The 18,686-nt window shown below is 41.5% G+C and overlaps 2 protein-coding genes across 3 annotated transcripts; one reads left to right on the top strand and one right to left on the bottom strand.

The window, feature by feature from the left end:
- Positions 1-45: 45 nt before the first annotated feature.
- fbxo9 (F-box protein 9) lies at positions 46-8,956 on the bottom strand. Of its 2 annotated transcripts, XM_061836335.1 has the most exons (14): positions 8,755-8,956; positions 7,938-8,008; positions 7,700-7,771; positions 7,412-7,528; positions 7,284-7,341; positions 6,587-6,683; positions 5,217-5,347; positions 5,008-5,122; positions 4,301-4,419; positions 4,127-4,217; positions 3,967-4,062; positions 1,188-1,281; positions 873-1,027; positions 46-380 (listed from the first exon to the last, which is right to left on the bottom strand). In XM_061836335.1, exons 4-14 carry the CDS (start codon positions 7,496-7,498, stop codon positions 272-274), a joined length of 1,152 nt encoding a protein of 383 aa, XP_061692319.1. In that variant the 5' UTR covers positions 7,499-7,528; positions 7,700-7,771; positions 7,938-8,008; positions 8,755-8,956; the 3' UTR covers positions 46-271. The 2 variants fall into 2 exon arrangements, with proteins under 2 accessions (XP_061692319.1, XP_061692318.1); XM_061836334.1 differs by lacking the exon at positions 7,938-8,008.
- A 376-nt stretch (positions 8,957-9,332) lies between these two features.
- Positions 9,333-18,098, top strand: LOC133509406 (serine/threonine-protein kinase ICK-like). The gene is made up of 15 exons (XM_061836333.1): positions 9,333-9,351; positions 9,762-9,864; positions 11,462-11,730; positions 11,878-11,932; positions 13,063-13,184; positions 13,258-13,337; positions 13,414-13,546; positions 14,220-14,391; positions 14,507-14,674; positions 15,121-15,495; positions 15,581-15,786; positions 16,003-16,145; positions 16,218-16,337; positions 16,450-16,557; positions 17,653-18,098. The coding sequence occupies exons 3-15, from the start codon at positions 11,630-11,632 to the stop codon at positions 17,796-17,798; spliced, it is 1,929 nt and encodes a 642-aa protein (XP_061692317.1). The 5' UTR covers positions 9,333-9,351; positions 9,762-9,864; positions 11,462-11,629; the 3' UTR covers positions 17,799-18,098.
- The last annotated feature ends 588 nt before the right edge of the window (positions 18,099-18,686 follow it).

Raw genomic sequence — 18,686 nt, 5'->3', positions numbered from 1 at the left:
CATGATGTGACAGTGTGTACTATGCATGATTAAAAATGTCAAATGAAAAAGTATTAATCACTGTTTATTTGAAGGAGAAAGTGCAGTATGAGACAAAACCAGTGTGAACATTCATGTGGGGGCTGCTTATTAAGTTTTCAACCGCTCAGCAACATTTTGGAAAATCACAAGATCAGCTTGAACTTTTATAATTGTGTTTTGTTTTGACCTTGCTTGTTAAAAGTGACGGATGAACCGGTGGTCTCCGTTGACGATCACGCGGGTGGGTGTCTTAGAGTGGCTGTTCTGAGAATGCCGTATAACTCTTGACACGTCCAAATATGAAGGGCGTGTACATCTTGTTGAGGTCAAATGCGCTGATAACAGTTTCCCCAGTCAGCCTGGAATAAGAACATTAAAAAAAAAATTTTTTTAAAATATCTTTTAACTCTGTATTTTCCTCTTCTGTGTTGGGTTACAAAATTGTGGCGCGTCTCTCTACACACCTACACAATGAAATTTGCGTCCAATAACTTAAGCTTACAGTTGGGATGGTGACCACCTCTGAACAGCAATTTTCAAGTCCTGCCACAGGGACTCAATGGAATTTAAAGCTGTAGATTTCAGCAAATGTCATGCTTTTTAATTGTATTATTATGCCTATGCTAATGATAGCTGGGATTGGCTCCAGCGCTCCTGCGACCGTTGTGAGGATAAGCAGCTCAGATGACAGATGGATGACAAAACAATGTTTTATATTTATCGTTGAACACGATACCTTTCCAATTTTTCGACTATTTCCAAAATTCCTCTCATCTTAACGTCCCATGGTAACTTACTGCAATAAGTTTTCCAGAAATTCCCACCCCTTACTTTTGTGGAGTAGGTCTTACTTGTAAGTGATGTGGCATGAGTGGTGTATCCATGCCAGTTTATTGAAACTCTGACGCCCCCCAGAGGACAGAAGGAGTCCTACGTGGAAGGTTTGCTCAGCCTCGGGAGCAGGGTTCCGCCTGCAGAACCGACTCTTTTGCATCTCCGACGATTTCTGGACACAAGTAAACAGACGTAAGTGACGACAACATGTTGTGGAAATTATGTTTCTGTCGACAGTTTTGTTTGTTTTTTTTTTTTTTAAAATAACACGTGATGCTTGATTCAAGAACTATATTCCTTGTTGAACTTACAAAGTACGGAAATGCTCTCACCTCCTCCTTTCTCTTGCGGACAACAGCATAAACTTTAGTTTGATTGTCGGTCTCCTGGGACAGACGGAAGTGGCCGAATTTGACAGCATCCAATCTGCGAAAGGACTACAGATGTCACTTGAAATTCTGAAACTGGATTTCATCGACTATGAGCTTACCAAGGTTATCATCATTATCGTTTTTTTTTTCATTTTGACTTTTCTTTTTTTAAATTCACCTAGTTTTACTTAGCATTTAGAGGAAATTTGTTGATTTTTTTTTTTACATTTCAGTATTAGTTGTATTTGCAGGGTATTTTTAGTGGAAGATTGAAAGAAAAAAATGATCTCCATAAATATTTTGTAACAAAAACTTTAAAATGACCATTAGAAAATATTAACTAACAGATGAACAACCATCCAGAAATCAAATAACAGTCCACAGAATTTGAAGTACAGTACATAATACTTCCTAGGTTAGATGCTTCACAATGTCCACTATAACCATTCGTGAAATGCCTCAAGGCGTGTGGCCTTTCTGTGTTCATATATTTATCTTGGGGGGGAAATCCAGTTCAGATTTGTGACTGATAGACAGATAAGCTTTAAACTGCTGCATCGCCAATATTTTTTTTTTTTGGGTGCGGCTGTTGATTCCATGATTACTCTAACAATGCTTTCCAAGACTTCTTTACTGTTCAATCACCTGTGTCAGCGAGACAAACTCGTCTGCTTTCAATTCCGCCTTCTGCGGCGGGAAACACCACCATTTTAAGACTCTCGACAGTTGCCAATTTTTGTAAATATTCCCCACAAGATTAATAACCGAAATGCGGGTTTCGCGAAGCCAGGCATCAGTTGCAGTTTCTGTTACAAATACGTTGCAGCCAAAACAGGTTGCACGTGTTTTGTGGCAAAACGTAATCAGACGACGCTGTCTAATAGCGTCACAATTCCCCAAGGACTCTTCAACCTTCTGAATCTGTCGTGTATCCATGTATTTATTCAAAATAAATTTTAAACCAAAACCTAAAAGCTCATGTATGATATTAACTTACAATGACAAAAACAAATGATATTCTCCCTATAATTATTGTTTTAGTTAGTTTTGCAAATTTAAATATCTTTTTAAAATACATTTATTTCATTTATGAAAAGTTTTTTGCAATTTTTCATTTGTTTTTGCTCAACAATCTTGAAGCTAAGCTCCACATTTGTCAGAATTAAAGACACTCAGCTCTGTTCAACAGTTCCTTGGCACCAAGATGCCAAAATAAATACCGTATTTTCTGCACTATCAGGCGCACCATCGATGAATGGCCCATTTTAACACTTTTTTTTCCATATATAAGGCGCACCGCATTATAAGGCGCATAGAATAGACGCTACAGTAGAGGCTGGGTTTACGTTATGCATCCATTAGATGGAGTTGCACTAAAGGCTCAATATTGATCCATACGTATATAGGGCGCACCGGATTATAAGGCGCACCGTCGGCTTTTGAGAAAATTAAAGGCTTTTAGGTGTGCCTTATAGTGCGGAAAATACAGTACCTGAAATCAAATCTGTGTAAAGGAAAGTCTGGACAGTGACATATGGGTGCCTTATTCTTACCATCTTGAATTGTCACTGTGCACAGTGTAATTAACTGTTTCCAATATTTACCTTTAGGAATATTTTCCAAGGAAATGTTTAAATATAAATATGTTAATTTCATATCATCATCATAGCCATTTCGCAAGTTATAAAGACAAATATATCAAATTCATTAAGCAATGCAAAGCAAAGCAAATTTATTTGGATAGCACATTTCATACACGAGGTAGCTCAATGTGCTTTACATGATTAAAGGCATTTGAAAACAAAGAGATAAAACATTTAAAAACAGGATAAAAACAATAAAAATGACAAACTAAATATTTAAAAAAGAAATAAAACCACATTCAATGCAAGTAATATGATCAAAAAGTGGATAATATTCTAAAAAGCATGAGAAAAAAAAGAAGAGTTTTCAACCTGGATTTAAAAACATTGACACTTGGGGCTGAACTCACCTCTGTTGGCAACTTATTCCATTAATGTGCAGCGTAATAGCTAAATGCTGCTTCACCATTTTTGCTTTGGACTCTGCACTCCGTTATTTGACTTGAGGCAGTCGATCTCAGCGCTCTACTGGGTTTGTATTCCGTAAGCATTTCTTTCATGTATTCAGGACCTAAATCATTTAGTGATTTATAGACAAGTAGCAAAACTTTAAAATCTATTCTAAAGCTGGCTGGAAGCCAATGTAAGGAGTTATATGCTCTGACTGCTTTGTTTTGGTCAGAACGTGAGCTGCAGCATTCTGAATGGGCTGCAGCTGTTTAGTACTCTTTTTGGAGAGTCCAATCAGAAGACCATTACAGTAGTCAAGTCTACTTGAGGTCAAAGCATGGATGAGCTTTTCCTGGTCTGCTTGAGACATACAAACTGGACTCTAGATATGTTTTTCAGATGGTAGAAGGCAGTTTTTGCGATTGATTTGATCTGATTGTTAAAAGTCAGGTTGGAATCAATCAGAACACCAAAGTTTTGGACATCCACGCAATAAACCAGTTTCCTGAAAATGCCTTTGGGGGAAAAAATGGATATCTCCCAGGTCAAGGGTTCCTGGACCCCAAAAAGTTGAGAATCCCTGCTCTCAAAGCCATAGTAATTGTATAAAAACATGGCAAACAATAAAATGAAAAGTGTAATATTCTCTGGATTGGTTGGTTACCTCTGTCTTGACACACACACAAACACACACAGTATGGCCTCACCTAACGTTTTGAGTGCGTAAGCGAGGTACAATAGAGAGAGGCTCCTCAGGTGTGGTGAGCATGAGCACGCTGCCATCAGCGAAGAAGCGCAGATACCTGAAAACACACACAGTACAATAATTGAGAAGAGCAAACGTACTGCCAGTAAAACAAGTCTTACCTATAAAAGTCGACATGGTGCCAAGGCCGATAGAATCCGTCCAGAGATTGTTCTCCTTGACGAATGTACGAGGTCTTGCTGATGTAGACACCTGTTGGGACATAATGAGAGTTAAATTATATATAAAAAAAAAACAAACAATAATAAAATATTCCAGTGACAGCAACTAAATACCATCGAAACGGACGCGGGGCCTCTGCAGGAACATCTCCCTCCAGGACAGGAAGTGTCCAAGTTTGGTGCAGTTGCGCCCCCACACTCTTTGACAGGCTGACCGCCAAATCTCAGTGTCCCTACAACACAAATGAAAAGGCAAATATCAACGAGTGAACGTCAATGAGAAGAAATAACTTGCATACATTATATCCTTAAATTCACGCATACAAATGACAAGGACAAGCAAAAATTATGATTAAAAACTAGTTCATGATTTAATGGTCTTGAGGAGACAATCTTTAAAAACTTATAACCCTATCAAAACAACCTTTAGCACTGTTAATCGTTTTATTTTAGTCCTTTACTGCTGATGAGGACAAGCGGTATAAAACAAATGGGCAGAGGTTGTCACGTGTATAGAAGACATAAGCCTTAAATCTCAACCTTCAAAATATTCCTTTTTTTTTTGGTGGTCCTAAATCAGTCTGAGTATTATCAAATGTCTTCTCAATCAAATATGACACCTGTCAGATGAACACATCAGCTCCTTGCGGGATTGTGTTTTAATTGACCGTACATTAGTGGTTGATTTCACGTTATACTCGTTATATGTGAATATAACACAAGGGTGCTGATGTTCATTGCATAAAGGTTTCATGATGTTGATAGTTTTAAAATAAAAATAAACTTAGCACACAGACTTAAAAGTGGCAAACGTTGCTGACCTTGCATAAATGTAAAAGCCTCGGCAAACTAACGACAGCTGCTCCAGGGCTCGCATGTCCAGGTCCTTCGACACGACCCAGCGAAAAATGTACATGAGGATCTCCCGTGGCAAGGCTGCGGCCGTGCATTAACACAACATGAAGGTCAGCACGGGGTAAAAAAAAAATCTTAGGAATAAAAGATATGAAATGATGACTGTGTGTTCTACCTGATATATGCACCTGAGACTTTTCCAACTCAGGGGAGCAAATTTTGGGAAAGGAAGTACCAAGAGTGAGCTGCTGCTCAAAGTAAGCAACCAGATCCTCAATGTCGCCGTCAGCATCCCTCTCGTCGCTGCTACAATACAAAACGTGAGTCTGCGTTAGTGAGCACTTCTCCTTTGCCTGGGTAATACAATACGGTAAGACACATTTTACTGCAGCACATCAGTAAAATTATCATGTTTTCTACGCAGCATTTTGGTATGTCACACCTGTCAGGTGGATAGAATAGCTTGGCGAAGCGCTCACTATCTCAGATTTAAAAAGATTTTTTTTTAACAATATTTGACAGAAACTGACCGTGATATATAAGTATAGAATAACAGTCACTCACATTTGAAAAATGTACGGGTGTGGTCAGTCATGCTTGCAGAGAAAGTTGCGGGTGTGATTAGGGATGGAATCCCAAGACCTTAACATAATTTACTGGATTAATATAACGTAACTGTAAATTTAAAATAAAATAAACAAATACCTGTACATTACTAAAATAGAAAAAACTTTCAAACTCAGAAATGATCATTTCCAATTTCAACTGATATTAGTAGAACACAATATTAACATTTTTCGTCAATAAAAATTCTTGATCTGACAAAGTTTATCTGAAGAAAAGTTAAATGCACTGGCCTGTCAAGGAATAAACATGAACGGCCTGTACCCGCAATGTTTTGAAAAGGCTGAAAAGTTTAGTTTAACAATCAGCGTTAGTGGAAACAAACTAGCCATACATTGTAACAAACATTCCTGTCGGCAATCGTGATGCATTGTGGGGGGTTAAGCACGCATCGCGGGACTGGCATAAATACAAGGCCGGCTTGCGAGAACGCGCCTTTATGTGCGTGTCCTCAATGTAATGGCCACACCTGAATCAAGTGACGAGGTGGATGATAGTGTAACATCTTGCACGCCGTCACAGTGCCTCGCGATCAATGCATTGAGCACCCCTGGTGTAACTGAATTTCCTTTGACATGGCTCATTATGTTGATGACTTTCAACATAAATGCGCTCGCAGTACGTGAAGCAGGTCTGAACATGCGCTTTCGGCCTAACTTCTGTACATGCTCAGTATGGTTAGCTTGCATTTCCTGTTTCCAGGTGAATACTGATTGTTTAGGAATGGACTTGTTTAATTAATGCCAAGACTACACAAAATAAGCAATGCCTTTCAATATCCATATTTTCTACTCGTAACATATTTTACGCGCATGATTTTTCATTTTCGACTGTGCAGATTTGCGAGTCCGGACACGCTCGCCAAATGTAAGTGACTGAAATAATGGAGTATATTTGTGTGAACAATGTCAAGCATCTTACTAGTTTCCCTCAGCTTGAGCAGCATCAGCGTGGTTGTAGTTGATCTTTGATTCGATATCGGGCACGAGCTGCATAGCCATGCGATAGAACTTGATAGCTGCCAACAACAAAACACGTCACAACAACAGTACAAGCAAGTCAATTTGACTTCTCATCCACATTTACATCGTTTCAGATTAAGTAGAATTAACTACCAAGACTTTGAAACCATGCAAAGTGGACTCTTGGCAGACCTATTTGGAGGGTGAACTCTTAACATTTTAAGAAAAATATGGTCAAATAAATTAAATAATCCAGGACTGGAGCAAAAGAACGAGAAAGGACAGAACAAACAGTGGCAGTACTAGTCTAACAATAGTGTATCTGAGAAAATAGACGTAAGGCGCAATTTAAATAACTAAAACACTCAATATGAACGCGAGTGACAGGTGTGGTTTGTTTCGTACACGTTTCAAGCTGGTTAAAGATAATCAGCCGGCCAATGCGGCTATGCCGGTCGGTTCATATGATGTCCCAGTTGGACTTGTCCCTGGTGAGACCTTGAATGTTTTCCAAGATAAACACAAGTTCACTGATTGTTTCACTTTTCATCTGCTGGCACTCGATGAGGACTCTGCTCAAGAACTTTAGCCCAGGTCTGCACTGGCAGTCTCTTTCTAGTGGAAATATTTGAAGCATGGATCATAAAAGGACTCACCTTCATAGAATGCTCCATTCTGTTCTTCCTGAACAGCTCTCAAGTACAACTCCGCAGCCTGAGAGGAGATATCGTAAAAGATGGCCCGCCGCTCAACATGAGTTCAGTCATATGTTTTGAGGACATACCTTTTCCTCCTGAGCAATTTCTTGCGACCTCCTCTGACCCGCGGCTCGCAGCAGTCTCATATCGCAGCTCGGTTTGAGTTCGGACATCCACTTAGCTCGGAAAGCAGTGAGCTGTAGCTGCAGTTGAATCAAAACATGTTAGGGAACTGCTACTTCAGAATGATGAGCATTCAGGTCTATTGAACCAGGTTTAAACACAACAATGATGGAATGTGCACCTTAACCAACTTTAGTCATATCAAACCATCAATGAATTTGGAAGTCTATACTGAATGAGGATACTTCTACCTCGAGATTTGACTCATCAGAACCATCATCTTCCTCCTCGAGCGTACCACCAATGTCCACATTTTCTTCAGCCTAGTAAAAATGAATAAACATTAACCAATGTGTTTACCGTGACCGGGAAAGCAGATAAAGGAGCAAAGCTTGGACAAACAATAATTTCTCGAGCCTAAAACAGTGACTCACAACCAGAATGCTTGTTATACAACTTCACCTAATTTTTCCCCAAATTATTACTTACCAATTACAAATATCTTTGTCCATACATCTGTGCCAGGGTTGAATAGGTAGGTAGAGCAATTGCATGGTCTACTATTCAAAAGCAGAAAGCTACAATAAACTTGTGTACCCACTTGTTCCCGCGCATTCAACAGAATAAATCTTGGCAGCCTGCAAGTATATCATAAATAAATTTTGGCTGGATAAAGGTTGGAAAAAATTGGTCTGAACAACACCTAGCCAATCTGAATTTTTAACAACTTAAAAATAATAAAGAAAGTAACAATTATAAACCGATACCGTATCAACTACACCTATACAGCACGATCTATTTGACATAGTCATGCTTGATTACACGTATTTTACATGATATAATATATACATTATGTATTCAATTCGCTTGTTTGATTAAATTAACAACAACAACCCACGACAAAACATTGATGAAGAGAATGCCGTAATTTATTCCAAATATAGTTACACACTGAGCAGCTGGCTTTACGAAGACTTTTTTTTATTTTGACAGTGAGTCAAAAGTGACAGAGGCAATTTTGCGCTTAGGCCACAGTTACGGCAATTTATAAATTGGTAATAAACAAAATAACTCGTGAACAAAGAAGTTCTTTTTGCTAGCGTTACCCTCGTGTTGCTGCCAAAGAGATAACCCGTTTACAATGTACAATATTTAAACGCGACTGAGTGTTTTGAAAAGCGATCTAGTTTATCCCTTGTGGTCACGAATGGTACTAGCAGCCAGGTGACAGAAATGTGTTGGATAAGTTAGCCAAGTGCTAGCTAGCTAACGAGCTTGGTAACAGCTAACGAGCGCTTGGACATACCATGATAACTTGGCCGAGAAAGTCCCTTTTTGTGTGCGCGTAAGTCTTCACAAACGTTCCGGGTGGCGTTTACAGGTCACGGTCGGAGAAACGGACCACGCAACGAACATATTTACGAGCTCGCAAGAACGCAGCCATCTCGTTGAGAGGTCCAAGCAGAGCTTGAGTTTGACAGCCAAGTCAGCCGGAAGTGGTTCGCCTGCCGTATTTTACTATGTTGCTGTCCATGTTTGTGCACGTCATTCTTAACAGTTAATGGGTTGTTTCACGACAACATGCAAAAAAAAAAGGAATAAAAACAAGTATTTACAGTAACCTTAGGTCAACGTTAATATTATCATCAAACTATTCGAATTACTGTGCAAACGACAACTGGCAATTTGTAACTTTGCAACAATGATATTACTACTAGTTTGATAAATTTTGTGATATGGACACTTTTATCAAAGCTTATTTATGATGAGATATTGACTGGGTAAAGAAAATACAATAAAAAAATTATTACATAAGCAGAGAGTAATAATGGCAGTCTAAATTTCCACGCACCAACACTTCCGCATTAGGACCAGCCTCTCATTCCGTTTGTAAATTTTTTTGGTAACGAGTGCCGCTATTTAATAATATTTAATGACTGCGTCACGTACCAACCTCTAATTTAAATGGATGCTTATCTTCAGGACTAAAGTTAAAGTGAAGCGCGTGTTATTGTATTTCTCGTTTTGCTTCTGCCCAGCTCATCCTGCTGCATGCTTACGTGTGAGCTTCATTTAAGCGCATAAACATACATTTAATGATTTTTAGCGAGTAAAAACAGAAAAGATCGAACACGTGGTGACAAGAAAGATTATAATTAAATTCAACTTTGTGTTTTTGGTGCGACGTCGACTGTGATTTGTTGTGAAGCGGATGCAAAGCATTTTTGCAAACATCGCGAGATTTGGATGAATATCTCCCAATGAGATTGGGCCTGGTTTTGATTATATTTCTGTTGTGTGCTTGGAGAACAGATAGAGGATGGAGATGCTGTTAGTTAGCCTGTAAAAGCGTCGCTTTGCTGTCGTCTGTTGCTCATGTTTGACTATGTGCACTTGTGGAAGTGAGGCGCAGAGGGTGAGGATTGTTTTGCTGTTTTGATCTCCACACCGGTTGGCGTCTTTTCCGTTCTGATGGATACTGTCATGTATTTTGTTTCCTGTCTGAGGGAGCAAAGTCAAATACTAGGTTTGTTAACGTTAACTAACAAAAAAAATTGGACAATTCAGGCAAACTGTATCAATAAATGTAGGGCCAAAAGCAAGCGCGTCAAATGGCAAATACCCTCGTGATGACTGGGTTTGGAAATGACTAAAATACATGTTCAATATTACCTCTACGTCTCCTTGCTTAAAATGGCTCACATTTAAAGATAATTATTACAAATGGAATGTGTGCACGCTTGTTTGCACGTTTGCAGTCGCTCTTGGCCAAATGCCTACGACATATGATGCTATTGCAGTCCCACGTTACATTTAGTGATATACATCCCCCACCCCTCCCCGCTGCGACCGATTTAGTCAAATGTGGACACTGTAATCTTCTTAAAAGGCTCATTTTATGCAATGCTATTATGATGAACTGAACAATACGTTGGAATAAGGGTGCAGTGCACTGATTTGTGTCTCCATTGTAACTTGTCATGTATGTAGGCTTGTAGAAATCAGTCGGTACTGTTTTATACTTTTTAAATTAGCTTTTTTTTTTGTTTTTTTTTGCACAGGTAACTGTAAATAATTGCAAATCATTTGAGTCAACAACAAAGAAAGGGAATTTTAAAGCAGTATTGTTCAACTACCAAGGGAAGTAGTTTGAAGCAAAGGAAGGAAGGATGCAAAAGGGGTCTGAGAGAAGAAAAAAACTGTAAGGATCCCAGAGCGGGCAGCATTAGCCTCGCAGTTCTGAGGTCCCGGGTTTGATCCCGGACCCGCCTGTGTGGAGTTTGCATGTTCTCCCTGTGACTGCCTGGGTTTTCTCCGAGCACTCCAGTTTCCTCACAAATCCCAAAAAATCCAACATTAATTGGACACTCTAAATTGTTCCTAGTGGTGATTGTGAGTGCGACTGTTGTTTGTCTCTATGTGCCCTGCGATTGGCTGGCAACCAGTCCAGGATGTACCCTGCCTCATCCCCGTTGACAGCTGGGATGGGCTCCAGCACTCCCCGCAACCCTCGTGATGATAAAGCGGCTATGAAAATGGAATGATGGATGGATGGATCCCACAAAGGAAGGGGGGGGACGGTGGAGGTTGAAGAAAGAAGGCAGGAATTTGATATAAGTAAGAAAGCAAGAATAAAAAGTAAATGGTGTGAAGGACAACAGAAGGGAAGGCAGAAAAGTGAGTTTCAGCAAAGTACAACTCAAGTAAGGATGCTTTAATGAAGATTGGCTAAGATAGGCGGAGGGAGGTCAGGAAGGAGGGTAGGTGGGTAAAAAAAAAAAAAAAAGAAGGGAAGCAGAAAAGTATCGATCTCAACGAAGTAAGTAGGATGAGAGAATAAAAACGTACTCAACGAGGAGGTGCCCAGGAAAGCAGCGCGGAAGGCAGGAAGTAACCAGTACCAGAAAAAACAAAAAATGTTTTCTCTATTCATTTATTTAAGTGTTCAGTAACCCCCTCCACCCTGAATATTAACGATGAACTGTTTTCCAATTAATTTTTCTTCCTCTCAGTGGGAAGCGGTCAAGCCCATGACACCATGAGTCCTGTTGCCCCGCCCCGAGGACTCGCGGTGTCGTCACATGACATTTGGCTACATCCAGCAAAAGAAGGCAAACAAATCTCAGCTTTCATCTCAGTTGACCGCTGCCACCGCGTGACGGCATGGAAGGACAAACACGATGAACAGATACAGCACCCTTAAACAGCTTGGGGATGGCACATATGGCTCTGTCATCCTCGGACGCAACCTGGAGTCGGGAGAGCTTGTGGCCATTAAGAAGTGAGAGGGAGAGAGAGAATGTGTGTGCGTGTGTTGGTCTACACTTGAATAGGTTGTACCTAGCTGTAAAGTGTACTTGAAAAATGCATGACAACAAGCGCAACAATGAGAGTACCAAAGTAACCTCAGGTATATTTTTGTTTTTAGAATGAAAAGAAAGTTCTACTCATGGGAAGAATGCATGAACCTCCGTGAAGTTAAGGTCTGGAATTCTGGATTCTCTTGTACAATTTCACGTTTTGACAAGGGCTGCGTAACACAAATTCAATCTCTTAAGAAGGAGAAGGGAAATTATTATGTGTGTGATTTTCTTATTCATCCACACAAATGCACTTGCACAAGGCACATTGGATGGGCCAATTTGAACATTTAATGTGTATATTTTTTTTAATCATTTAATAGCAGCACTTTTACATGAAAGCCCCACTGACGTGCCTATAAACATTCTAAAATAGATATTGTAATGAGAAATACATATAACATTATTCACTTCAATGTCTACATGAAAAACAAAATGGGTGGAGAGTTGTCATTCATGCGCAAAGTTGCGGAAGTCTCACTCGACATCCCAGTGGCAGCCATATTGCCTGCAATGTCATTTACAGATGTCACACTGGGACGTTCACCATAGAAAACACTTAGTGCTACCTGCTATGGGAGACGAACAACAGAGATTTTTAGATTTTTCCGACGCCCCTTCTGACATGGAAGCTCTTTTCGAAGAAGAGAACATCTCACAGTCGACTGAAGTGACAGGGGCAATATTACCCCATTGTTTCGAGCCATATTTGGATGATATGCGGGTCACTTTAACTAACAACAGACTCCACGACGGATGGGTCCATTCCGGCTGCCTTTCTTGTGTTTTTTTTTTTTTTTTTTTAATGAATAACATACTAAAAATCATGCTTTTCCTGTCAGTACACCTTTAAACTTCACTGTAAGCTTTACTTTTTTTTTTTTTTTTGCCACACTCAGTCAAAATGTTAAACACTCTCCAAAGCAGCTTTTAAGATTTGAAGGTGATTCTTTTGTCCAATTGTGTCAGCTTTTTCCCTCACCTTGAACTTATGTCGCCTTTTTCCTCAGAGTTTGACTTTTTCAAGCAGTGAAAGATGTTGTAGCCATCTTGAAAGTCCAGCATGTTGTGGCATAAAAAGTCCAAATCCCATCATGATCCGTCTCCTCACACAAACGTAGCATGACGAAACCTTCATCATCCTTGTGCTTCCTGTTTTGTCTTGACAGTTTTGCCTTATTTTATTTTATTTTTTATTGCAAAAACATAATTGCGTAATTTTGTCCTAAAAAACGCTTGTCTTTTCATTTCAGTCTTTGAAGAAGCTCAACCACGCAAACGTTATCAAGCTTAAAGAAGTCATCAGAGAAAACGACCACTTGTACTTTATCTTTGAGTACATGAAGGAAAATCTGTATCAGCTAATGAAAGACAGGTACCGTACGCCTACTCCACTTTGAAGTCCGCACGTTTCTACATTTTCCTTTCCTCCCTTTTCCTTGGTTCAGAACTCGGTTGTTCCCGGAGTCAGCTGTTAGAAATATCATGTTTCAGATCTTCCAGGGGCTTGCATTTATTCATAAACACGGTATGTATTACTCCCGCTCCCTGAAGTACTCCGTTAACCCCGGCAACGTAACTGCATGATTGGGCTTCTCTTTTAGGGTTTTTCCATCGAGACATGAAGCCTGAGAATCTTCTGTGCATGGGCCCGGAGTTGGTGAAGATTGCCGACTTTGGCCTCGCCCGTGAGATAAGATCTCGACCGCCGTACACAGACTACGTGTCAACCAGATGGCGAGTTCGACACGAACACGAGGAGCGATTGCACAACTTTATGGAAGCACACACCGTTAATATAGCAGAATTTTGTCTTTGAGATTCATGCATTAGTTTCTGACAAATATAGATAATAGCCAACAAATTACTGGATATGCAGTAATATTTTTGGGGCCTGCCTATCCTTTCACAATTTCCTATTGTTACCGTAATTTCCACCCTATAAGTCGCGACTTTTCACACGCTTTCAACCCTGCGGCTTATGCGGTGATGCGGGTAATTTGTGCATTTTTTCTAACGGCCGCAAGGGGGCACTCGAGCGGAAAAGGTAAGAGTGAGACAGTTGCTGCTGTGTTACTGCCATGTCTCAGTGATTTTTACTGGTATGTTTTGTTTTTTTTTTCAACTGGCCCAGTTAGTGCCGCGCTAGCGTTAGCACTGTGCTACCGTGTCGCTACTGTGTAGCTGCCACAGCTGTTTTTTCTCCGTGTGTTGTTTTTTTTTTTACCAGCCCTGTTCGTGCTCCCATGTTGTTGCTATGTTAGGCTAAGCCAAGCTAAGGTATTAAAATTTTGGAAACTCTGTGTACCGTCCTTCTTTGCAAATATCTCGTGTTTCAATGTAGATAGGTAGATGTCAAGTTTCCATGGATTATTTAAGTAACAGAATTCAATTCTTTATTTTTGGGCAGGTACCGAGCACCAGAAGTTCTCCTCAGATCCATATCCTACAGTTCCCCCATAGACCAGTGGGCGGTGGGCTGCATCATGGCAGAGCTTTACACCCTGAGGCCTTTATTCCCCGGCTCCAGTGAGGTGGACACCATATTCAAGATTTGCCAAGTTTTGGGTACACCAAAGAAGGTAAACTTTACGCCGTATGAGCAGGATCCGGTTTAAGTGAAGCCGACTTGAAATTCCGTTTTAATTTGATCTCAGATATAAGTGGAACATGGAGGTCTTGATTTTTCTCATGTAGAATGATTGGGCGGAGGGATTCCAGCTGGCCAGCGCCATGTATTTCCGTTGGCCTCAGTGTGTTCCCAGTAATCTGAGGACGCTGATTCCTAACGCCAGCGCCGAAGCCGTCCACCTGATGACGGACCTGCTCCAGTGGGACCCGAAGAAAAGACCGACTTCTGCACAGGTAAGATCTGATGCAAACCGCTATGAAATGATAGTCTGTCAAGTCTGGCGGACAAGTTTAAGTTTCCTTTGTTTGACCTGAATTTCAAATGTGTGTAGTATACATGACATGAACACATTCCCCTAATATCTTGGAAGTATAAACAACATATACTACCGTTCTGAAAATAGTTCCCATTGGTGTTTATTTATTCAGCAAGCAAAATATTAACCATTACACGTGCAGCGTAGTACAATTCAGCTGCAATGCGTTAAATCGTTAAAAAATTATTCAACAAACGATTGCTTCCTTCTAGCTGCTTCAATGAATGATTTGAGATATGTTTTGCGCTACAAACGTTGTCACAGATCAGGTTGAACTTGCAAGTCAAGGCACTGCAGTATTTGTACTATGTAGTCAGTTTACTTCAAAACCCAAAATATTCACTGGCATGATATTGTCTGTAGGCTCTCAGGTACTCGTACTTCCACGTGGGCCAGGCTTTGGGCACCCCTCAGCAGATTCTGGAGCAGGGCAGACCTCAGCCTCACCCGCTGCCCCCGCCACCGCCATCATTACAGCCCCAACAGACTCCACAGCAACATCCCTTGCATTTGAGGCCCGTGCCCCACTCTCAGCCGCCACCACCACACAACCAACACTGCACCCCCTCCAGGCCTGTGCAGCAGCTCCAGCAGTCCTCCCCTGTGCCCGCCCCGCCCGCGGGATACCAATGCCACGTGGAGTTGGTTCGAGAGCAGCAACCCAAGCACCTTCTCAAGCAGGAAACCAGAGAAGGAACACCACAAAGTCATCTACCTTACATTCCCGAGAAGAGCAAGGTGAGGCCCTTCAGAGTCACGCCCCATTCAGACTCTGAGTCCACGAAGTTCACGTTTCATTCCAAATTCATTTTCTCGTTCATAGATGAGGCAGCAAAGTAAGAACGTTAACCCGCTGAGCTCTCAGATGAAAGTGAAGGGAGGGCGTCGCCGCTGGGGTCACGGCGCAGGACACCTGAAAGGGGACGAGTGGGACGACTACGAAGACGCTGAACTGACGCCGTCAAGCTTTCTCGGAAAAAGCAACTTCTCCAAAGAGAAGTCGAGGCAGGCAGAGGAGCCGTTTAGAAGGTGCGACGGAAGATTCGCCAAGTGATGCAATTTTGGGTTTTTTGGTTGAAATCTCATGCTGGGAATTACTGAACTGTAGATTTAAAGCTAGATAAGGTCCAGTACTCAGCTGAAGCAGTGGTCTTAAAATGCCCTCTCTGTATCGTGTGTGAGTCTAGAAGGTATTCCTTGCGGTAAAAGAGGGTTGCATTCCCAAATGTTTGTCTTGTCCTTCAGATATAGTGACGTTCTGGACTTCAGTCGACCTAATGGCAAAGAAGAAGCCCCTTTAAACCTGAACAAGGCATCCGGCTACCATGAAGCGTCAAGGACAGCGTCTGCCAAACAACACTACCTTAAGCAGTCTCGATATTTACCAGGTAATACTTTATGCAATTCTAATCCGTTACGTTTTCTCGTTATGTCTGTTGATCTTTCTCCGTGCTCTTCAGGTATCAGCAGCACAAAGAAAAGCGTGGCCATAAACGCAAATAAAGACCTGTCCGGAAGCCATCTTTGGGGCAACAGCGGTATTCCATTTGGCGGTACATTACCAAGCAGAGGTCTACACGGTAATGTCGCTGTCATCATAATCATTTCTGTGTTTTTGACGTATTCTATCTTTTATTTTGCATTTGATGTTACCGTTCACACCTGTAAATGTTTTGTTTTTTCTCTTACAAGGGACAAAAACAATCCCTGGAGGGTGCATGCCAACATTTTACACAAAAGATGTCAGCTCTGTTGGTCACAGAGGTCACCAGGGTCCTTCTTTGGAGTCAACAGCATCTAGTAGGTTCCCTTTTCTTAATTTCAATGTTTAGCGATTTTTATTGTGCTACTGCATGCGTGAGTGTGGTGTAGCGGAGAAATATGTTAGAAGAGTACAGGATATGTATGAGGGCAGCAGAACAGCGGTGAGGTGTGCCGTTGGTGTGTCAGAAGAAGTTAAGGCGGAGGTGGGACTGCATCAGGGATCCGCGCTGAGCCCCTTCATGTTTGTGGTAGGAATGGATAGGTTGACAGATGAGGTTAGACTGGAATCCCTCTGGACTATGATGTTCTCAGATGATATTGTGATCTGTAGTGAAAGCAGGGAGCAGGCGGAGGAACAATTAGAAAGATGGAGGCACGCACTGGAAAGGAGAGGAATGAAGATTAGCCGAAGTAAAACAGAATATATGTGCATGATTGTGAGCGGCGGTTGAGGAGGAGTGAAGCTCCAGGGAGAAGAGATAGCGAGCGTGGACGACTTCAAATACTTGGGGTCAACAATACAGAGCAATGGAGAGTGTGGTAAGGAAGTGAAGAAACGGGTCCGAGCGGAGTGGCGGAAGGTGTTTGGTGTTCTATGCGACACAAGAGTCTCCGCTAGGAAGAAAGGCAAAGTTTATAAAACAGTGGTGAGGCCGGCCATGATGTACGGATTAGAGACGGTGGCACTGAAGAGACAACAGGAAGCAGAACTGGAGGTAGCAGAAATGAAGATGTTGAGGTTCTCGCTCGGAGTGAGCAGGATGGATCGGATTGGAAAGGAGCTCATTACAGGGTCAGCCAAAGTTGGATGTTTTGGAGACAATGTTCAAGAGAGCAGACCTTGACGGTTTGGACATGTCCAGAGGGTAGAGTGTGAGTATATTGGTAGAACGGTGCTGAGGATGGCGCTGCCAGGAAAAAGAGCGAGAGGAAGACCAAAGAAAAGGCTTGATGGATGTTGTGAGGGAGGACAGTGGGTGTTAGAGAGGAGGATGCACGAGATGGGCTTTGATGATAAAAGACGACATGCTGTGGCGACCCCAAAGACGAGCCGAAAGGGGGAAAAAAGATCGATTTTTATTTTTGCATTAATTACTCGTCCAATGTATGGTGTGTTTTTTTTCTGCAAAGATTATGCAACATGGCGAGCTGGTCGGAGCCACAGGAACGCCTCCAACAACACGGCCAACAAAAGCCCCCCTTGTCTGTTACCACGTGCACCGGTCCAGACCATCCACGGGCGAATCGACTGGTCTGCCAAATATGGACACCGCTAGTGGCCTGGAAGACACTTTAATTTACCTCCCAAAGAGTAGGCCCCATTGTTCGGTCATCAAAGGGTGTACTGTACATACATCTTAAACACAGCAATAATCTTTTTTTCACTACATTTACCATGGATGTTGTGTGTGTGTGTGTGCGTGTACACTGTATGTATATGTGTGAGGTTAAATGCAACCTTAAAAAAAACCATCTCTGTAATATAATTATTTACTCTCTGGCTGTGGTAACACTTATGTTTTATATGGTTTATTATTGAACCTGTTTACCAACATGTATAAATGAAATGCATATTATGAGAGCACGCTGAGTTGTTTATGGCCAACTAATTACCTTGCTACTGTATATTACTTTGAATATGTTGCTATCTTTTTTTACTTTGTGATGCTGATGAGTTAAGATTTTGTGTGTGCTTTTTTTTTTTTCAATTAAAGTCACAGAAGTGGTTTGAAAATCTTGAAAATCTTTTCACTCACAGTACTATGGAAAATTGACATGAAAGTTCTCTCAAAATGACTAATAAAGGAATAATGTTTATAAATAAAGGAATATGTCTGGAAAAAAGTAAGGCAGACTGCCACATGCAGCGCCGCATTTGGATGTGTCTGAAGCTTGGAGCTTGACTTCCCTACGTTTCTCCTACAAATGGGCCTTGAGCTTGTTTGGAGGTTCTAGCAGGGGAGCGCAGCTACTGGTATACCGATGGATGGTTGTCCGTCGGGGGGACGCCGTCCGCTGCCACCGAGCGCTGAGCTTCGGGAGGGACTCACATGGAACGGTGAGGGAGGAAGGGGACACCCGCCTAGCCAGCCAGATCAGCCGAATCAACCCTAGCGATCAATGGGGTGACAGATGTCGCAGCCAGATCGCCCTCACATCCACCA

This window comes from Syngnathoides biaculeatus, chromosome 12, assembly GCF_019802595.1.
Source record: "Syngnathoides biaculeatus isolate LvHL_M chromosome 12, ASM1980259v1, whole genome shotgun sequence".
NCBI lineage: Eukaryota > Metazoa > Chordata > Actinopteri > Syngnathiformes > Syngnathidae > Syngnathoides > Syngnathoides biaculeatus.
The sequence above is the reverse complement of the archived record's forward strand: the minus strand, read 5'-3'. Positions and strand labels throughout refer to the sequence as shown.